The 13,951-nt window shown below is 34.9% G+C and overlaps 1 protein-coding gene across 1 annotated transcript; it reads left to right on the top strand.

Annotated features, from left to right (window-relative positions):
* Nucleotides 1-2,529: 2,529 nt before the first annotated feature.
* LOC141626959 (choline-phosphate cytidylyltransferase 2-like) lies at nucleotides 2,530-7,471 on the top strand. The gene is made up of 8 exons (XM_074440511.1): nucleotides 2,530-2,879; nucleotides 3,877-3,990; nucleotides 4,588-4,683; nucleotides 4,891-4,933; nucleotides 5,021-5,176; nucleotides 5,298-5,366; nucleotides 6,695-6,805; nucleotides 6,998-7,471. The coding sequence occupies exons 1-8, from the start codon at nucleotides 2,728-2,730 to the stop codon at nucleotides 7,265-7,267; spliced, it is 1,011 nt and encodes a 336-aa protein (XP_074296612.1). The 5' UTR covers nucleotides 2,530-2,727; the 3' UTR covers nucleotides 7,268-7,471.
* Nucleotides 7,472-13,951: the final 6,480 nt, after the last annotated feature.

Genomic DNA, 13,951 nt, shown 5'->3' on the forward strand with positions numbered 1-13,951 from the left:
GGTGATCCATTCGGGGATGGTGAACAGTTATTGAGCAGGTATGATTTGGATGCGCGAGGGATAGCTGAGCATGTGTCATCACAAGTCTATTAGAAGTCTTCAACTGTGTTATCGAACACTTCATTTACTTTAGTTGGTTTTTGGTTTGGGAACAGTTGTATCTTACTTTACAGTTTTTGGAGTTTGATGTATTCACTTAAACTATTTCTTTAAAGTGCGTTCTTTTATGGTCTATTTGATATTCATTGCCTCGGGTAACCGAGACGGTAGCACTTCCATGCATTAGGTGGTCTTGGTAAGGCACCTTGGTGTATGGGGGTGTTCCACATCAAACAATCGAAACCAATCATCCAATATATATCACAATCACAATAATAATAGTAATCATGCCAATAAATCAACTATCATCATCTTATATCCAATTAATCAGGCAACTGAGTAGGGAAACCCTACCTTTTCGCTATTCCATGAAAGTGTGTCCATCATACGAAACCAAGCAAGACTCCACATCGAATCCTACAAGTAGCAACCATATCATATCACTTAACTGTTCAAGATCTACTGAAAGATATCAACTAATCACAAACTCACCTCGAGACGCAGACCGATGCCGACGACGACGACAACCCGACTAGATAACTTCATGCATAGACCGTCTCCCTTCCCGTATTAGTGTTTAAGGCCACCCAAGATATGTAGAGAGAGAGAGAGAGAGAGAGATTAGGTTTAGAAATGGTAAAAGGAACCATCGAAAATGAATTGTGTTTAAGACTTCGTGTTTTATAATAACGCGCTGACCGACGAGGTACTCGGCCGAGTATGTCCATACTCGGCCGAGTACGCCCCACTCGGTCAAGTACCTCAACTACTCGGCCGAGTGGCCTCTGCTAGATCGAGTATCGAGTTACATTGGTCAACTAATCTCTCCCGCCTCTCTACCTAGGGCTCTCCCTTGGTCAATAGGTCAGTCAACGGGTCCCTAACAGGGCGGGTATTACACCCGAGGCAGAGGGGCGGAATCTCCCTTGAAATCTCCCTCTTTTCTCTCCTCTTATGTTTGTGTGGATTGTGTTGTGATTTTGTGAGTGGATAAGATGAGTGGATAAGGGGTAGGGTGGAGTATATAAGGTGGGTGTAGTATATGTATATATATACATGTATCGTATATTATTATTATTTCGTCTCATACATAACTCGCATAAATATAATATAATATAATTTTATAAAATATATTTACCCATTACCGTTGACTAGCCTTAATTATATTTACCCATTAACCGTTGACTAGCCTTTGACCAAGGTAATAAAATACGAGGTATTACAGTAGGATATCCCTACCTTAACAGCAATAACTTCGCGATAAAGAGATAATGAATCGACTAGAAGCGCTCTTCTACGAATCCACCGCCTAGATTAAAGGTAACAATGACATACGATCAATGGCTCAACTTAACAATGACGGAGACAAACGAATCACTAGTCCCATACCCTTCTACGGCCTAGCCACGCCCTGACCACAGCCTGGTCATTGCTACGTCAACACCGGTACATATTCAATCAATTAATAATGTAATCAAATCGATTAATCTCCCAAACCCAATTACCAATTAAAGACCTCATTTCTATAGTTATACGATTAGGGCACGATTTAATATATATATTAGTTACGATACATCATATGACAAACAATTGATTAACTAATTATTAGAATGCTTACAAAATACGGAGATATGAATTGAAGACGATCTAGGCTTGCAAACCCGCGCTCCCTTTCCTTCTCCTTTCTCTCGGTTCCAAGGTGAGATGAGTGTGTGTGTTTTTTTTTGTGTTTAGAACTAACAAAAGTCTATTATGGTGATGGGGGTTGGGTATATATAGGTTTAGGGTTAAATCAAATTGCGTAAAACTTCCGCCTAGCCGAGGTTAGTCGATCGACTAGTTGGTAACTCTCGCATTGTACGCTAACACCTACTTAGTCGATCGACTGCTCAGAATGGTCGATCGACTAACACATATACTCAGGACTTATCACGTACAACATGGCTAATGACGACCACTCCGCGTTACTCAACTTATAAAAATGACGGGTATTACAGTTAAGCTCGAGCAATGTCTATAGTGAAGCCAATCGCACCAACGATTAGTTAGCTAATAGGGGTGTCAATTCTTATACCAACATCACATTCTTGGATTATCCTCCTCAAGATTTGCTTGTTATTATTCGGGAAGACGTAGGCGTGACTCTTCCTCGTTTTGTAGCTAGCTAGTATTTTATTATGTTAGGGGCCTTCCACTTTTGTATGAAAAAAACAACTTATATATTAAATTGATGAGTTAAAAACATTTTAATTATATAGAACTGTAGTTTAATGTAGTTTTTTTAACGAAATTACCACCATTAAAGTGGATCCAATATAAAATACAAACTATAGATTATTTTAAGTGTACTTCAACTTGTGACTAAAAATAAAAAAATTGTAAATCCAAATAATTTTCTTTAAAAAAAAAAAGAAAAAGGAAAGTAGAGACATGGTGGAAAATAAAGAAAGGAAGTGAGCAGAAACCGGAAACACCAACAAAGAGGGCAAAGGACACGAGAAAACGACTGATATTTGACAAAACTTTTCAACATTTTTCCACAAAAATAAAGGAATGATATTAGCGAGACATCGTAGGAAGAGGGCAAAATAATCATATTCTTACATTCAACACTTTGAAGGAAAAAAAATGTCAAATGCTACAAATGAAACAAGTAGCCGAAGCAGCAGGATTCCACATTTGGATCCGCCAACCGACCGTCCTGTTCGGGTCTACGCCGATGGCATCTACGATCTCTTTCATTTTGGTCATGCTCGTTCTCTTGAACAAGCCAAAAAATCGTATGTTCCCATTTTTTAGTCTTTTCTTGTTTGTTCGTCGGGTATTTTAATCAAAGGTAAATAAATGCGGGACGGAGGTAGTATTTCTTGAGTACATTGGTTTTGTTATTTTGATCCGTGGGGTAATTGCTGCTTAAGCAATGCGCGCTAAAACCTTCTCTTTCTGTCTTGTCTGTAATTTTTCTTTCAACGGACAAATAAAATACGATTAGAAATGCAAGTAGCTGTTATACGAGGAGAATTATTTTATCGGTTTGTGAGATGAGAAGATCGGAGAAAGACTTGAAAGAGACTAAGACTCTGTTTGGCAAAACTACCTGAAACGTAGCTGAAACCTGAAAAGGTAGCTGAAAACTGAAAAGCTAACTAAAACCTGAAAAGGAATCGATAAGGAAATTTGAAAATTATGGTGATAAGAATCGATTATATAAAAATGTGTTTTGGCAAACTAAATTTGAAAAGAAAGATATTGATTTTGGTAAAATGACGTAAAAGTATATGAAAATTATTTAATATTATAGAATAAATGGGTAAAAAATGGAAAATAAGTCATTTAGTCGACTGATTTCTCAAATGCTACCCGATGTAACATTTCATTTCGCGACTTATTTGACCAAATAAGTTCTTTTGCCAAACACTTGCAAAAAAATCGGTGTTTGAAATTTTGGTCAAATGTTTATACGAAGTGTCGTCAAACAGAGCCTGCTTGTTGCATTGTGGTTATGTGATTTTCTTGGTAATAGGAATATTTATAATAGTTGGACCTCAACCATCACCTTAAGGTTTTGGTTGAGTTGGTTCATCTATCATAGTATCAGAGCCAGTGTGACTTTCACAGTGCCTCAAGGCTTCTGTAAATTACATGTAAGGGGGTCATGTTGAAGTTGACTATTGTGATGTTTCCTCCATATGTTGTTGAATTCAGGTTGTGAAGTTGATAAAGGTTGATTTTTTTTTTTTTTTTTTTTTTTTTTTGGTTTCTGGTTTTCTTATGTAGATTTCCAAATACGTATCTCTTGGTGGGGGTCTGCAGCGATGAAATCACCCACGAGTTTAAGGGTAAAACTGTTATGACTGAGGCTGAGCGATATGAATCTCTTCGGCATTGCAAGTATGCTTCTCTCTCGTAACATTTTACTCAATTATTTGGAATCCTATTGGGTCTCTTACTCCTTCCTAAACATGTTGGACCAATGCTCGAGATGCATTTAGGTGTTTGTTGGTGATTTTTGTAAACAAGATCTTATTCGAGGAATTTATTTTCTAACCTAGATGTAATAATTTCTGTCATTTTTATATCCTAATTTATTTGAAGAAGATCCTTGTCAAGTATGATAATAGTCGTAGCGTACGAGGATGTACATAACCCTCTCGTTGCAATTATATAGAAACTGTTCCAAATGGACCATCATTAGAAAAAGAGGAATAGTCATTTACCAAATTTAAAAATAAGTTGGCACAATTCCTAAGAGTTATTTCTGCCTTGTTTCATTATGTCCCTTGGACAAGAAAAATGAGTTGTTGGCTCCATCAGAAAGGGATGTGAGCTTAGAAACCGTTACTACATGTTTGTGAGTTAATCATAACCTCAACTCAAGACATTATGTAGTAGACCTAGTGGATAAGTGTTGCATGAGCAAGTGATCTACCATAGATAACTTTCCCTTTTTGTTACTACATTAAATTGGTTGTTTCCTATTTATCGCAGATGGGTTGATGAAGTTATTCCTGATGCACCCTGGGTAGTGAATCAAGAATTTCTAGACCAGCACAAAATCGATTTTGTCGCTCATGATTCGTTACCGTAAGTGCTTTTCAAGTTACTTGGAAATCCTTTTCATAATTTTTAAATGTTAGACTAGTAGCTTGATTCAAGTTTTTCATATATTTCCTCGTTCTAAGTATTTGAGATATTTTAGTAATTTTTAATTGCTTCATTGATGACCTATTTTTTTTTTTTAGTTTCTTCTGTAAATTCTTAACGCATCATGGTGTATGTCTTTTTCTATAGTTATGCTGATACCAGTGGAGCTGGTAAGGATGTCTATGAATTTGTGAGTTCAATTAAAATTTATCAGCGATCCTTGCTTTTTCTCAAACCATTTATTGGATGCATTTGATTGACTTAGCCTCATATGCAGGTGAAAGCTGCTGGAAGATTCAAGGAAACCCAGAGGACAGATGGTATTTCGACGTCTGACATCATTATGAGGATTGTCAAGGACTATAATCAATATGTCATGCGAAATCTGGCGCGAGGATATACAAGAAAGGAGCTAAATCTTAGTTATGTAAAGGTGTGTTCTTGGTTGTTGATGTTTTAATGTGGATCATCCATGTAGGTGTGGGGATCCCTGCTACAGGCCACTTTTAGATATTTAGTCTGTAGTTACATAGTTTTATTACTCACTTTTACAGGAAAAGAGGTTAAGAGTCAACATGAGGCTAAAGAAACTGCATGAGAAAGTCAAAGAACAGCAGGAAAAGGTAGGTGCTATTTATCCCTCTCTTGGCTTTTGGTGGGTACTTTAATCTAAAGTCTTTACGTATTTGTGTGACATTTGATGCTTTCTTACTACAACCAGTATAGATAGTTCTTGGTTACGGCTTTTAAGCTTGTTATTCTGTCACCCAGGCGAGAATTTATCAGTTGCTGCGTATTCAGATTGTATAAAAAGGCTTTTTGTGCTGCCTGTGGAACATATTGATGTCGTGGTCAATTGCGTCCTTCTGTCTAATCTTTATCCAAATTTTTAGCCCATTCCTTGTTCGGTCCAATGCTTTTGTCTTGGTTTAATTTTTGGGTGTTTAGCTCTTCACAATTGTTTGAGACTAGTCTCCTACTCCAAAACAGTGAACTTGATGACACTCTCATACTCAAAGAATGTGGCAATACCTTAAACATATATGAAGATGAACCAGAATTTGTAGCTGCATAATTTGGAAAAGCAGGTTTGAAAGAGTCAACCAGGGAAAGAAATGGCGGCAACATTCAGTCTTGTTCTTCGCCATTTTTTGTGCGGAACGAGAACTTATGACATTCCCACCACCCTCGTTTGAGATAGAAAGAATGTATCTTGAAGAGGTGTTAGTTTTTATTATAGTTGCGCTAGGAGCTCTTTGATTTTTAAAGGATCAACATTCGCTGAAACTGAATTCATCCATGCAATGTATGTGCTTGTCAACATGAAAACTGGCACGAGCCCATGGAAAGCTAAACCATCTATCACTCCTACCACCACCCAGCCTTCAACCTTCGCCTCCATTGTTTGCAGGAGTTGACCAATGATGTAAAATGATCTCCTCATCCCTCGAACTTTTAAGTTGGGAAGGGCTGTTTGGAAATATGCTCAGAAAGTCAGAATCGTTGGTACCTTAGTCTTGGAGTATTCTATCCCGATTCATGAAGTATCTAGAATAGAGGAAGGATTTTAATGACACCATGAACAATGGCTGAACAAAGGGGTAATGCTACGAAAGGGGACTTTTTTTGGACAAATGAACAAAAGTTGGCTTATTCATTGCGTGGATTAACAGAGGCCAACGTTGAATTTGATCCACTTTTCTGATGTATGATAGTAGACATTCGACCAATGGAACTTGGAAGTTCGATCTTAAAACTATTATGAGTAATTCTTATATTATGTTGCCTCATACTTCAGTTTTGAATTTGCCTGGTTAAGGGCATTAAAGATGATGTACAGGTTAATTTAAAGTACTTCAGTTATGTGGATTGCTTTGTTCATAGAGGTGGTGGTGGCTCAAAGTGATAAAAGTGTCATTATTCATGGATTGTTAATTTTCGTATTTTACAGATCCAAACTGTTGCTAAAACAGCTGGCGTGCATCGTAATGAATGGGTCGAGAATGCTGACCGATGGGTCGCTGGATTTCTTGAGATGTTTGAAGAAGGGTGCCATAAAATGGTAATATACATTGCGGCAACTTAAATTTTCATATGAGATGGCTCATTATCATTATAAAATTTATAATATTCTCATTATAAATTTTTTTATAGTAAAAAGGTTGGTCGCTGGATTTACACTTGTGGTTTTAGAAATTTTAAATGGGGATAAAGTTCGAATTTGATAATCTTTGTAATTTTGTACATTTACTAGGGAACAGCCATCAAAAACCGAATCCAAGAGCGTTTGATGGGACAACAATCAAGAGGATTGCTGGGTAATGGCAAGGCAGATGATGATGAAAGCGAAGAATACTTTGACCATGATGATTATGATGAGGATGATGACTACTGCTACGATGAAGATGAGTACTATTATGACGATGATGACAACAATGATAAAGAAGACGATAAAAACAACGAAGTACCAAACAAAGAGGATAGGCATGTGGAGGGATCAGAAAACAAAGAAGATAAGAAATAGCCGAGTGTGCGTACATAGGTTGATGAGTTGATGAGTTGCTGACATACTGTTTGGAGTGTCTGTCTGATTTTTTGAATGTGATGTAAAAATGTTATACAGTAGTGTCGTAATTTGTCTCCAATTGTTTTTTTTACTTAGGATTGGTTGAAAACTAATTGAAAGACTTGAAAGATATTTCCCTAAAATGCTGTACTTGTTACCCCATACTTCCTTGCATTATGTGAATGTAGAGGGTTACTCGATTCTTTGACGCTCACGGCTCACGGCTCACGGCTCACAACAGCATCACTAAATATGAAGTTGAATTATCAATATCTGTTTTTCAGTTGAATATCAGTTATATTTTTTTTATCTAAGTATTTTATAAAAGTCAAGCAAAAAGGCGAAATTCGTGAAAACTTAGGTTGTTAAAAGTGGAATTTAACTAAAATATTAGTTTTATACCCATACAAAAAATGCATGGGTCGTATTTATATGACAAAAAATACAGAGTACATACCTTTTATGGAAATTATATGAATTGATTCAATTTAATAGATTTATTGAGACCTGGCGAATAGATCGGGTCGTATGTTCGTGTTACATTTAAACGGGTCACAAATCTTCCAACCCAAACCCGACCCGGTTAAATCTTCTGTCGTGTTCGTGTCGACCCACTTATATAAATGGGTCATAAAGCCTTAACCTAACCTGTTAATTTCGTGTCGTGTTTTCGTGTCATGTCCATATTTGGAAAGTTATAAGTATATTTATGTGATGGAGGATCAAGAAAAATTAGGATTAATATAATAATTAATATAATAAACAGGTCATTCGTGTCAGGTTCGTGTTTTGAGAGCTCAACCCAAACCCAACCCAATTAAATATCGTGTGGTGTTCGTGTCGATCCACTTACATAAATGTGTCATTATGTCTCAACCCAAACCCGTTAATTTCGTGTCGGGTTCGTATCGTGTCATTGTTTGCCAGCTTTAGACTTATTCCTGCAAGCCCATTTTAAACCCGTGCATATTTGCAAAGGATTGGATATGTAATAGCTTGACGGAATGTGTATAGCTTGAAGATTAATTTGTACAAAATATAATTTAAAATACTAATCAATATAATTTAATATAAGTCATACAGAAAATATAAATAATGTAATAAATTACAAATATTCAAACTTTTCTTTGTAAATTATGTTAGAGGTTGTATTAGGTGTACACTTATTGCTCTCACACTTTATAAACAATTTTATCGTTATTGATAAGCGGTGTTTTAACAACATTCCATGGGAACAGAATATTGCACCGAAATGTTGCACGGGAGCAGAATATTTAACATTTAACAAATTAACTAATTGAATTGTACTAGTTTTAAACCCGTGCAAATTACACGGGTATGTTATTTTAAATTTTGTTATTATAAAAAGGTTTTTTTAAACATGTGCCCATGTTAATAAGTTAATTAGAGAAAGTTTGTTGAGAATAAATCATAAAAAATACATGTACAAACTTACATTTACCATAATTAGTGAAATATTCACAACAAACTTTCTCTAATTAACTTATTAACATGCGATGGGCACATGTTAGAAAATCCGTTATAAAAAAACATAAATAGTTAAGATTAATTTTTATATTAATTAAATATCTCCTTTTAATGTTAATTACTTTTAAAATAAAGTTGAAATAAAATAATAAAATCTCTCTACATTTTGTTAAACACTTTTAGATTACACAATTGTAATTTGTGAAAATAAAGTTGAAATAAAATAATAAAATCTCTCTACTTTTTCTACTTTGTTATGCTATTCAGATTTCGGAAAAACCCGACTTATATATCAAACAAAATTAATCGAATGAAAATTTAAATAACATACATAGTTATAAATTAGTAAAAGTTCAAGGGTTTGAATAGTTGCATACCCATGCAAATCGTTAAACATGTTTTTTTCATTTAGTCAAACTTATGCGCGTTTTAAGAACCCGTGCACTGGACAAAATGAAAATTTTAACTCGGGCTGTTTAAAATGAATTTAACTCGTGCACATTTAAAATGAAAATTTTCACCCGTGTATAATGAAAATTTTAACTCGTGCAGTTTAAAATGAATTTGACTCGTGCACATTTAAAATGGAAATTTTCACCCGTGTATGTTTAAAATGGAAATTTGACCCTTTTCCCTTTATTATAAATTATTATTTAGTGAAACACGCAAAATGCAAAGTGGTATATATATATATATATATATATATATACGATAAGAAATCAAGCCACCTTGAAGAAACAAAAATAATACCCTAAAAAATAACAAAAAACAAAAAATGACACTATACTCCATACCACTTAAAACACAAAAAATTAATATACAATTGGATTTAAAAAAGGAGTAATAAAATTAAGCCCAATTTAGATATCACAAATTCTCATTTGCAATGGGTATATCTGTCGCAAGCTTGCGAAGGGTCATGTATTTGAACTCAACCATCAACCTAATAGATGATGAGTCATAATTATATACATATTTATGCCTCCCCTTAATTGCTTTTGATACGGTTTTCGTGCTAGATTATATCATTTGCATGCCTTTTATGTTAGAATGTCGATACTTCCGCTTTTTTATGTTTAATGCAGGAATGATGCATTTGAGGAGCAAAGGAATGAAATGGGCATCGCGGAGTAGGCATGGAGGAATACACAAAGCATGGCACGGGAATCCATAAGAATGAAGGAAGAAAAGTTAAGAAGAAAACACGAAGAAAGGAGCAGAAACAAGTGATGCCTCGATCAACTGGAGCTGGGCTCGATCGAGGAACTTGGTGACTCGATCGAGTACAATGGGGCTCGATCGAGGAACCACTTTATTCTATATTTTCCGCAATTTTCCTTAAGTCGGTTATGTTCTATTATAAATACCTAAAATCGTACCCTAGTTTATTTACGCTTTATTTTTCGTAGCTACAGTAGAATTTACCCTAGAAAACTCTCAAATACTTAGTTTAGTTTAATTTATTGTTCTTACTTCCGAATCTAAGCTATTTTACGGTATTGTTCTAATCTTTCTTCAATAATTATTATTCAAGCTTTATTCATCTTTTATTATTGTTCATCATGTTTCTTATTATTATTGTTGTTGTTCTTCCTTTCAATATGAGTAGCTAATTCTCTTTTCTAGGGTGAATGGGGATCTAGGTTGTTAGAAGGGGGATTATATTGATGAATTGCTAGTTAAATTGCTCTTTATTGTTGTTCAGTTTGTTGGTTTGAATCTAGTTGATTAGCTTCTGCAGGGTTAATTAATTAGTATTGCATAAAATAGGATTTTCACCGATCGGGTTAAGACTAGTAAAGGCTACGACAACTGAATAGAACTAATTTAATGATAGCGATTGAATGTTAGATTAGATCTAAAGGACATATTAGAATCGACCGATCTTATGACCTTAAACAATATAAATTGCTCTATCAATAAGTTAAATCTCACCCCTGAATAACTACCTAGTGAACCTAATCCCTAGACCTTTTTATATTATTGAATTCGTCTTATTTATTTACATTGTTATTAGTGGGTAGAAATCAAACAAACAAAACCCCCATAAAATTGGTTACTTTAAGACGATCTAAATATAAACAAACTAGAATAATTACCTCGCCTCCCTGTGGATACGATACCCTACTTACCGCTAGCTATTAGTTAGTAGTATTATAGGATTACTTTGATTAAGGTGATACGACTTTAGCCTTATCAATAGACATCAAAATCTCCCAACATTGTGCAATTTTACTATACGGTTGATTGCATCTTTTTATATACTCCCTTATATTCAAAATAACCTTTTTCCTATGCTATAAGACGGCTCCATAGAAGAGTTGTTGATAAAATAAAAAACATAAAAATCGTTTTAATTATATCAACCATTTTGTGATGAGCATATATCCAATACTTCCTGAGCATATATCCCATTACTACAAAACCTAAAGTTGTCATTTTACTCCCCCTAAACTCTGCCTCATGATCTCGTCCCACACAATACTTCCTCCTCTACCATCTCTCTCACCCCCTGCAAATTCTTCAGCTCATATCAGTCCCAATGCTATCACAACCCTCATTCTCATTTAGGAAACAAAAATTTTTAAATCTTAAAGTTGAAAATTGAAGAACAAAGCATGGAAGCAAAATATCATTTCTGTCATTTTTTCCCCTATCTCAACTATTCATTAGATCCAGAACATTAATTGGAAATTATCTCAAGAACTCGTTTTTTAGAAACTTATTCTGGAAAACTTATTTCTCCCAACATAAAAATGAATGGTAATATGAAAAATTGATGTCAAAAATTAATTTCTGTATTTTTTTGTATAGAAATTGCGATTAAATCATTTCGTATCTTTTTTTTCATGTTAAAATAATAATTTTGTAAAGTCATTTGGTGAAATTAATGACCTCTTTGAATCATCAAGTTTGTTAAAAAATGGTGACAGTAGAACGTGAGGTTGTGGGTGGGGCATCTATTTAAGAAAAATAGAATATTGAACTTTCAACCACAGACCGACACGTAGGCTCTGTGGTTGTTTGTTTAATAAATAGGATAATAAATCAAATCAATAACTTCCAATGTAAGTTAATTACATTCATAGTTTATTACGTAATTAAATACGATACAATTGTGAGACTCTAAATTTGTCACAATTGAACATAATAATGGATTTGTGTTCATTATAATTAATTAATGAGGTTAAATAAACTACACGGAATAGTATAATTATCGTAATAATTTGTACTCTCGCTCGGGTTATTTGTATAGGGAAATATCCGTAAAATTCCCTTAAATTTTAGGACTATAACGTAACTTTAACATGTGATTAATGGTCATAAACGAAAACAAGGGAAAAACGATAAAGAACCAGAATCAACCTCGGGTCCTTGTGCAATTCGGCCTAATGAACAGAAATCAATATAGACTTCCTCCTAATCGTTGCACCCAAGATTGTCTGAGACTATGCCCCTCGTGCTAGAAATTACTCTCTAATTGCCTTGCAATATTGAGAGAGTTTTTGTGAGTTTTCGATGTGAGATCTAGGTTTTAGAGAGAATGCCTCCAAAAACCTAATTTTTGTGCAAATGAAATGAATTAGGTCAAAAGGAGAGAAGCCCTCTCCTTTTGTCTTACTCGGCCAAACCGTGTATTAGGGAGAGAGTGGGCTTTCCACTTTCTCCTTATTTTAACTCGTGGTCCGACTCATTTTTGCTAAATGTATATGACGGGTTTTTAATTATAAATCGTCATCCGTTATCGGTTATTAAAATATCAACTAGTAACATGACTAAGTCGATATATTAATACTTGTCCGACAATGACAATATAGTATAATTAATTAAATTCAATATACATTAATTAAATATAATCGTTTATATTCAATTTATGAATTAACCGCTTAATTCACTTTAGCCAGTATTATTTAATCCGTATTAAATAATTATCTCAACATCGCGTTTGACTAATTATTAGTCAATAACTCCGACTAACTGCTTAGTCAAATTAGGCATCAACATGACTGTATTTTCATACCCTCACATCTCTCAAACGTATCCTATAGGTGTGACTTTTAGGGACCAGTTGATCACCGCCATCAGTATGACAATAACGTCAAACTTATCTAGCAAGCCAACCGTTATTGATAAACGTGGACCAACTGATAATAATACAAAAGTATACCCTTTAATCCTTTTAGAGATTTATATGTCATTGCACTAACTGTAGAGGACACCAGCCCCAACAAGCTCCCACTTGTCCGTACAAGTGTACGTGCAATAACGTTATCCGCACTAACTGGAGGACACCGGCTCCAACAAACTCCCACTTGTCCGTACAAGTGTATGTGCGATAACCGATTCTCATATCCATTTAAAATTTCTCCCCCTCAATGTAAAACAATTTGCAGATCCGTATCCGCAAAGGTCGTATTTTACAATCGATCTGTATCAAGAGTGGTTTCCCCGACTAGAGAGTAACTAGATTACGTGGAACAAAAGTCGGCTAGATAACTAGATTTATACTCACCACCTCTATCAGACCTTACCCTTTTAATTTTTCTGTCGAGTTGATTTTCGACTTCATTTTTAAAGTTTATAAACGATTGTTCTGCTTCATCTTTAGTCTTAAGCAGATAGACACGGGTGTACCTTGAACAGTCGTCTATAAAGGTGACATAATAATTCTTTCCACCTCTACATGCCACATTTTTGAAGTCAGCTAGTGTAGGGAAATATCCGTAAAATTCCCTTAAATTTTAGGATTATAACGCAATTTTAACATGTGATTATTGTCATAAACGAAAAATGCAAGAGAAACGATAAAGTTATAAGAATCAACCTCGGGTCCTTTGTGAATTCGGCCTAAGAACAGAAATCAATATAGATTTCCTCCTAATCGTTGCACCCAAGATCGTCTGAGACTATGCCCCTTGTGCTAGAAAGTGCTCTCTAATTGCCTTGCAATATTGAGAGAGTTTTTGTGAGGTTTTCAATGTGAGATCTAGGTTTCAGAGAGAATGCCTCCAAAACCTAATTTTTTTGTGCAAATGAATATGCTTAGGTCAAAAGGAGAGAGGCTCTCTCCTTTTGTTTGCTTCGTCCAAACCGTGAGCTCTAAGGGGGAAGTGGGCTTTCCACTTTCTCCTTATTTTAACTCATGGTCCGACT

This window comes from Silene latifolia, chromosome Y, assembly GCF_048544455.1.
Source record: "Silene latifolia isolate original U9 population chromosome Y, ASM4854445v1, whole genome shotgun sequence".
NCBI lineage: Eukaryota > Viridiplantae > Streptophyta > Magnoliopsida > Caryophyllales > Caryophyllaceae > Silene > Silene latifolia.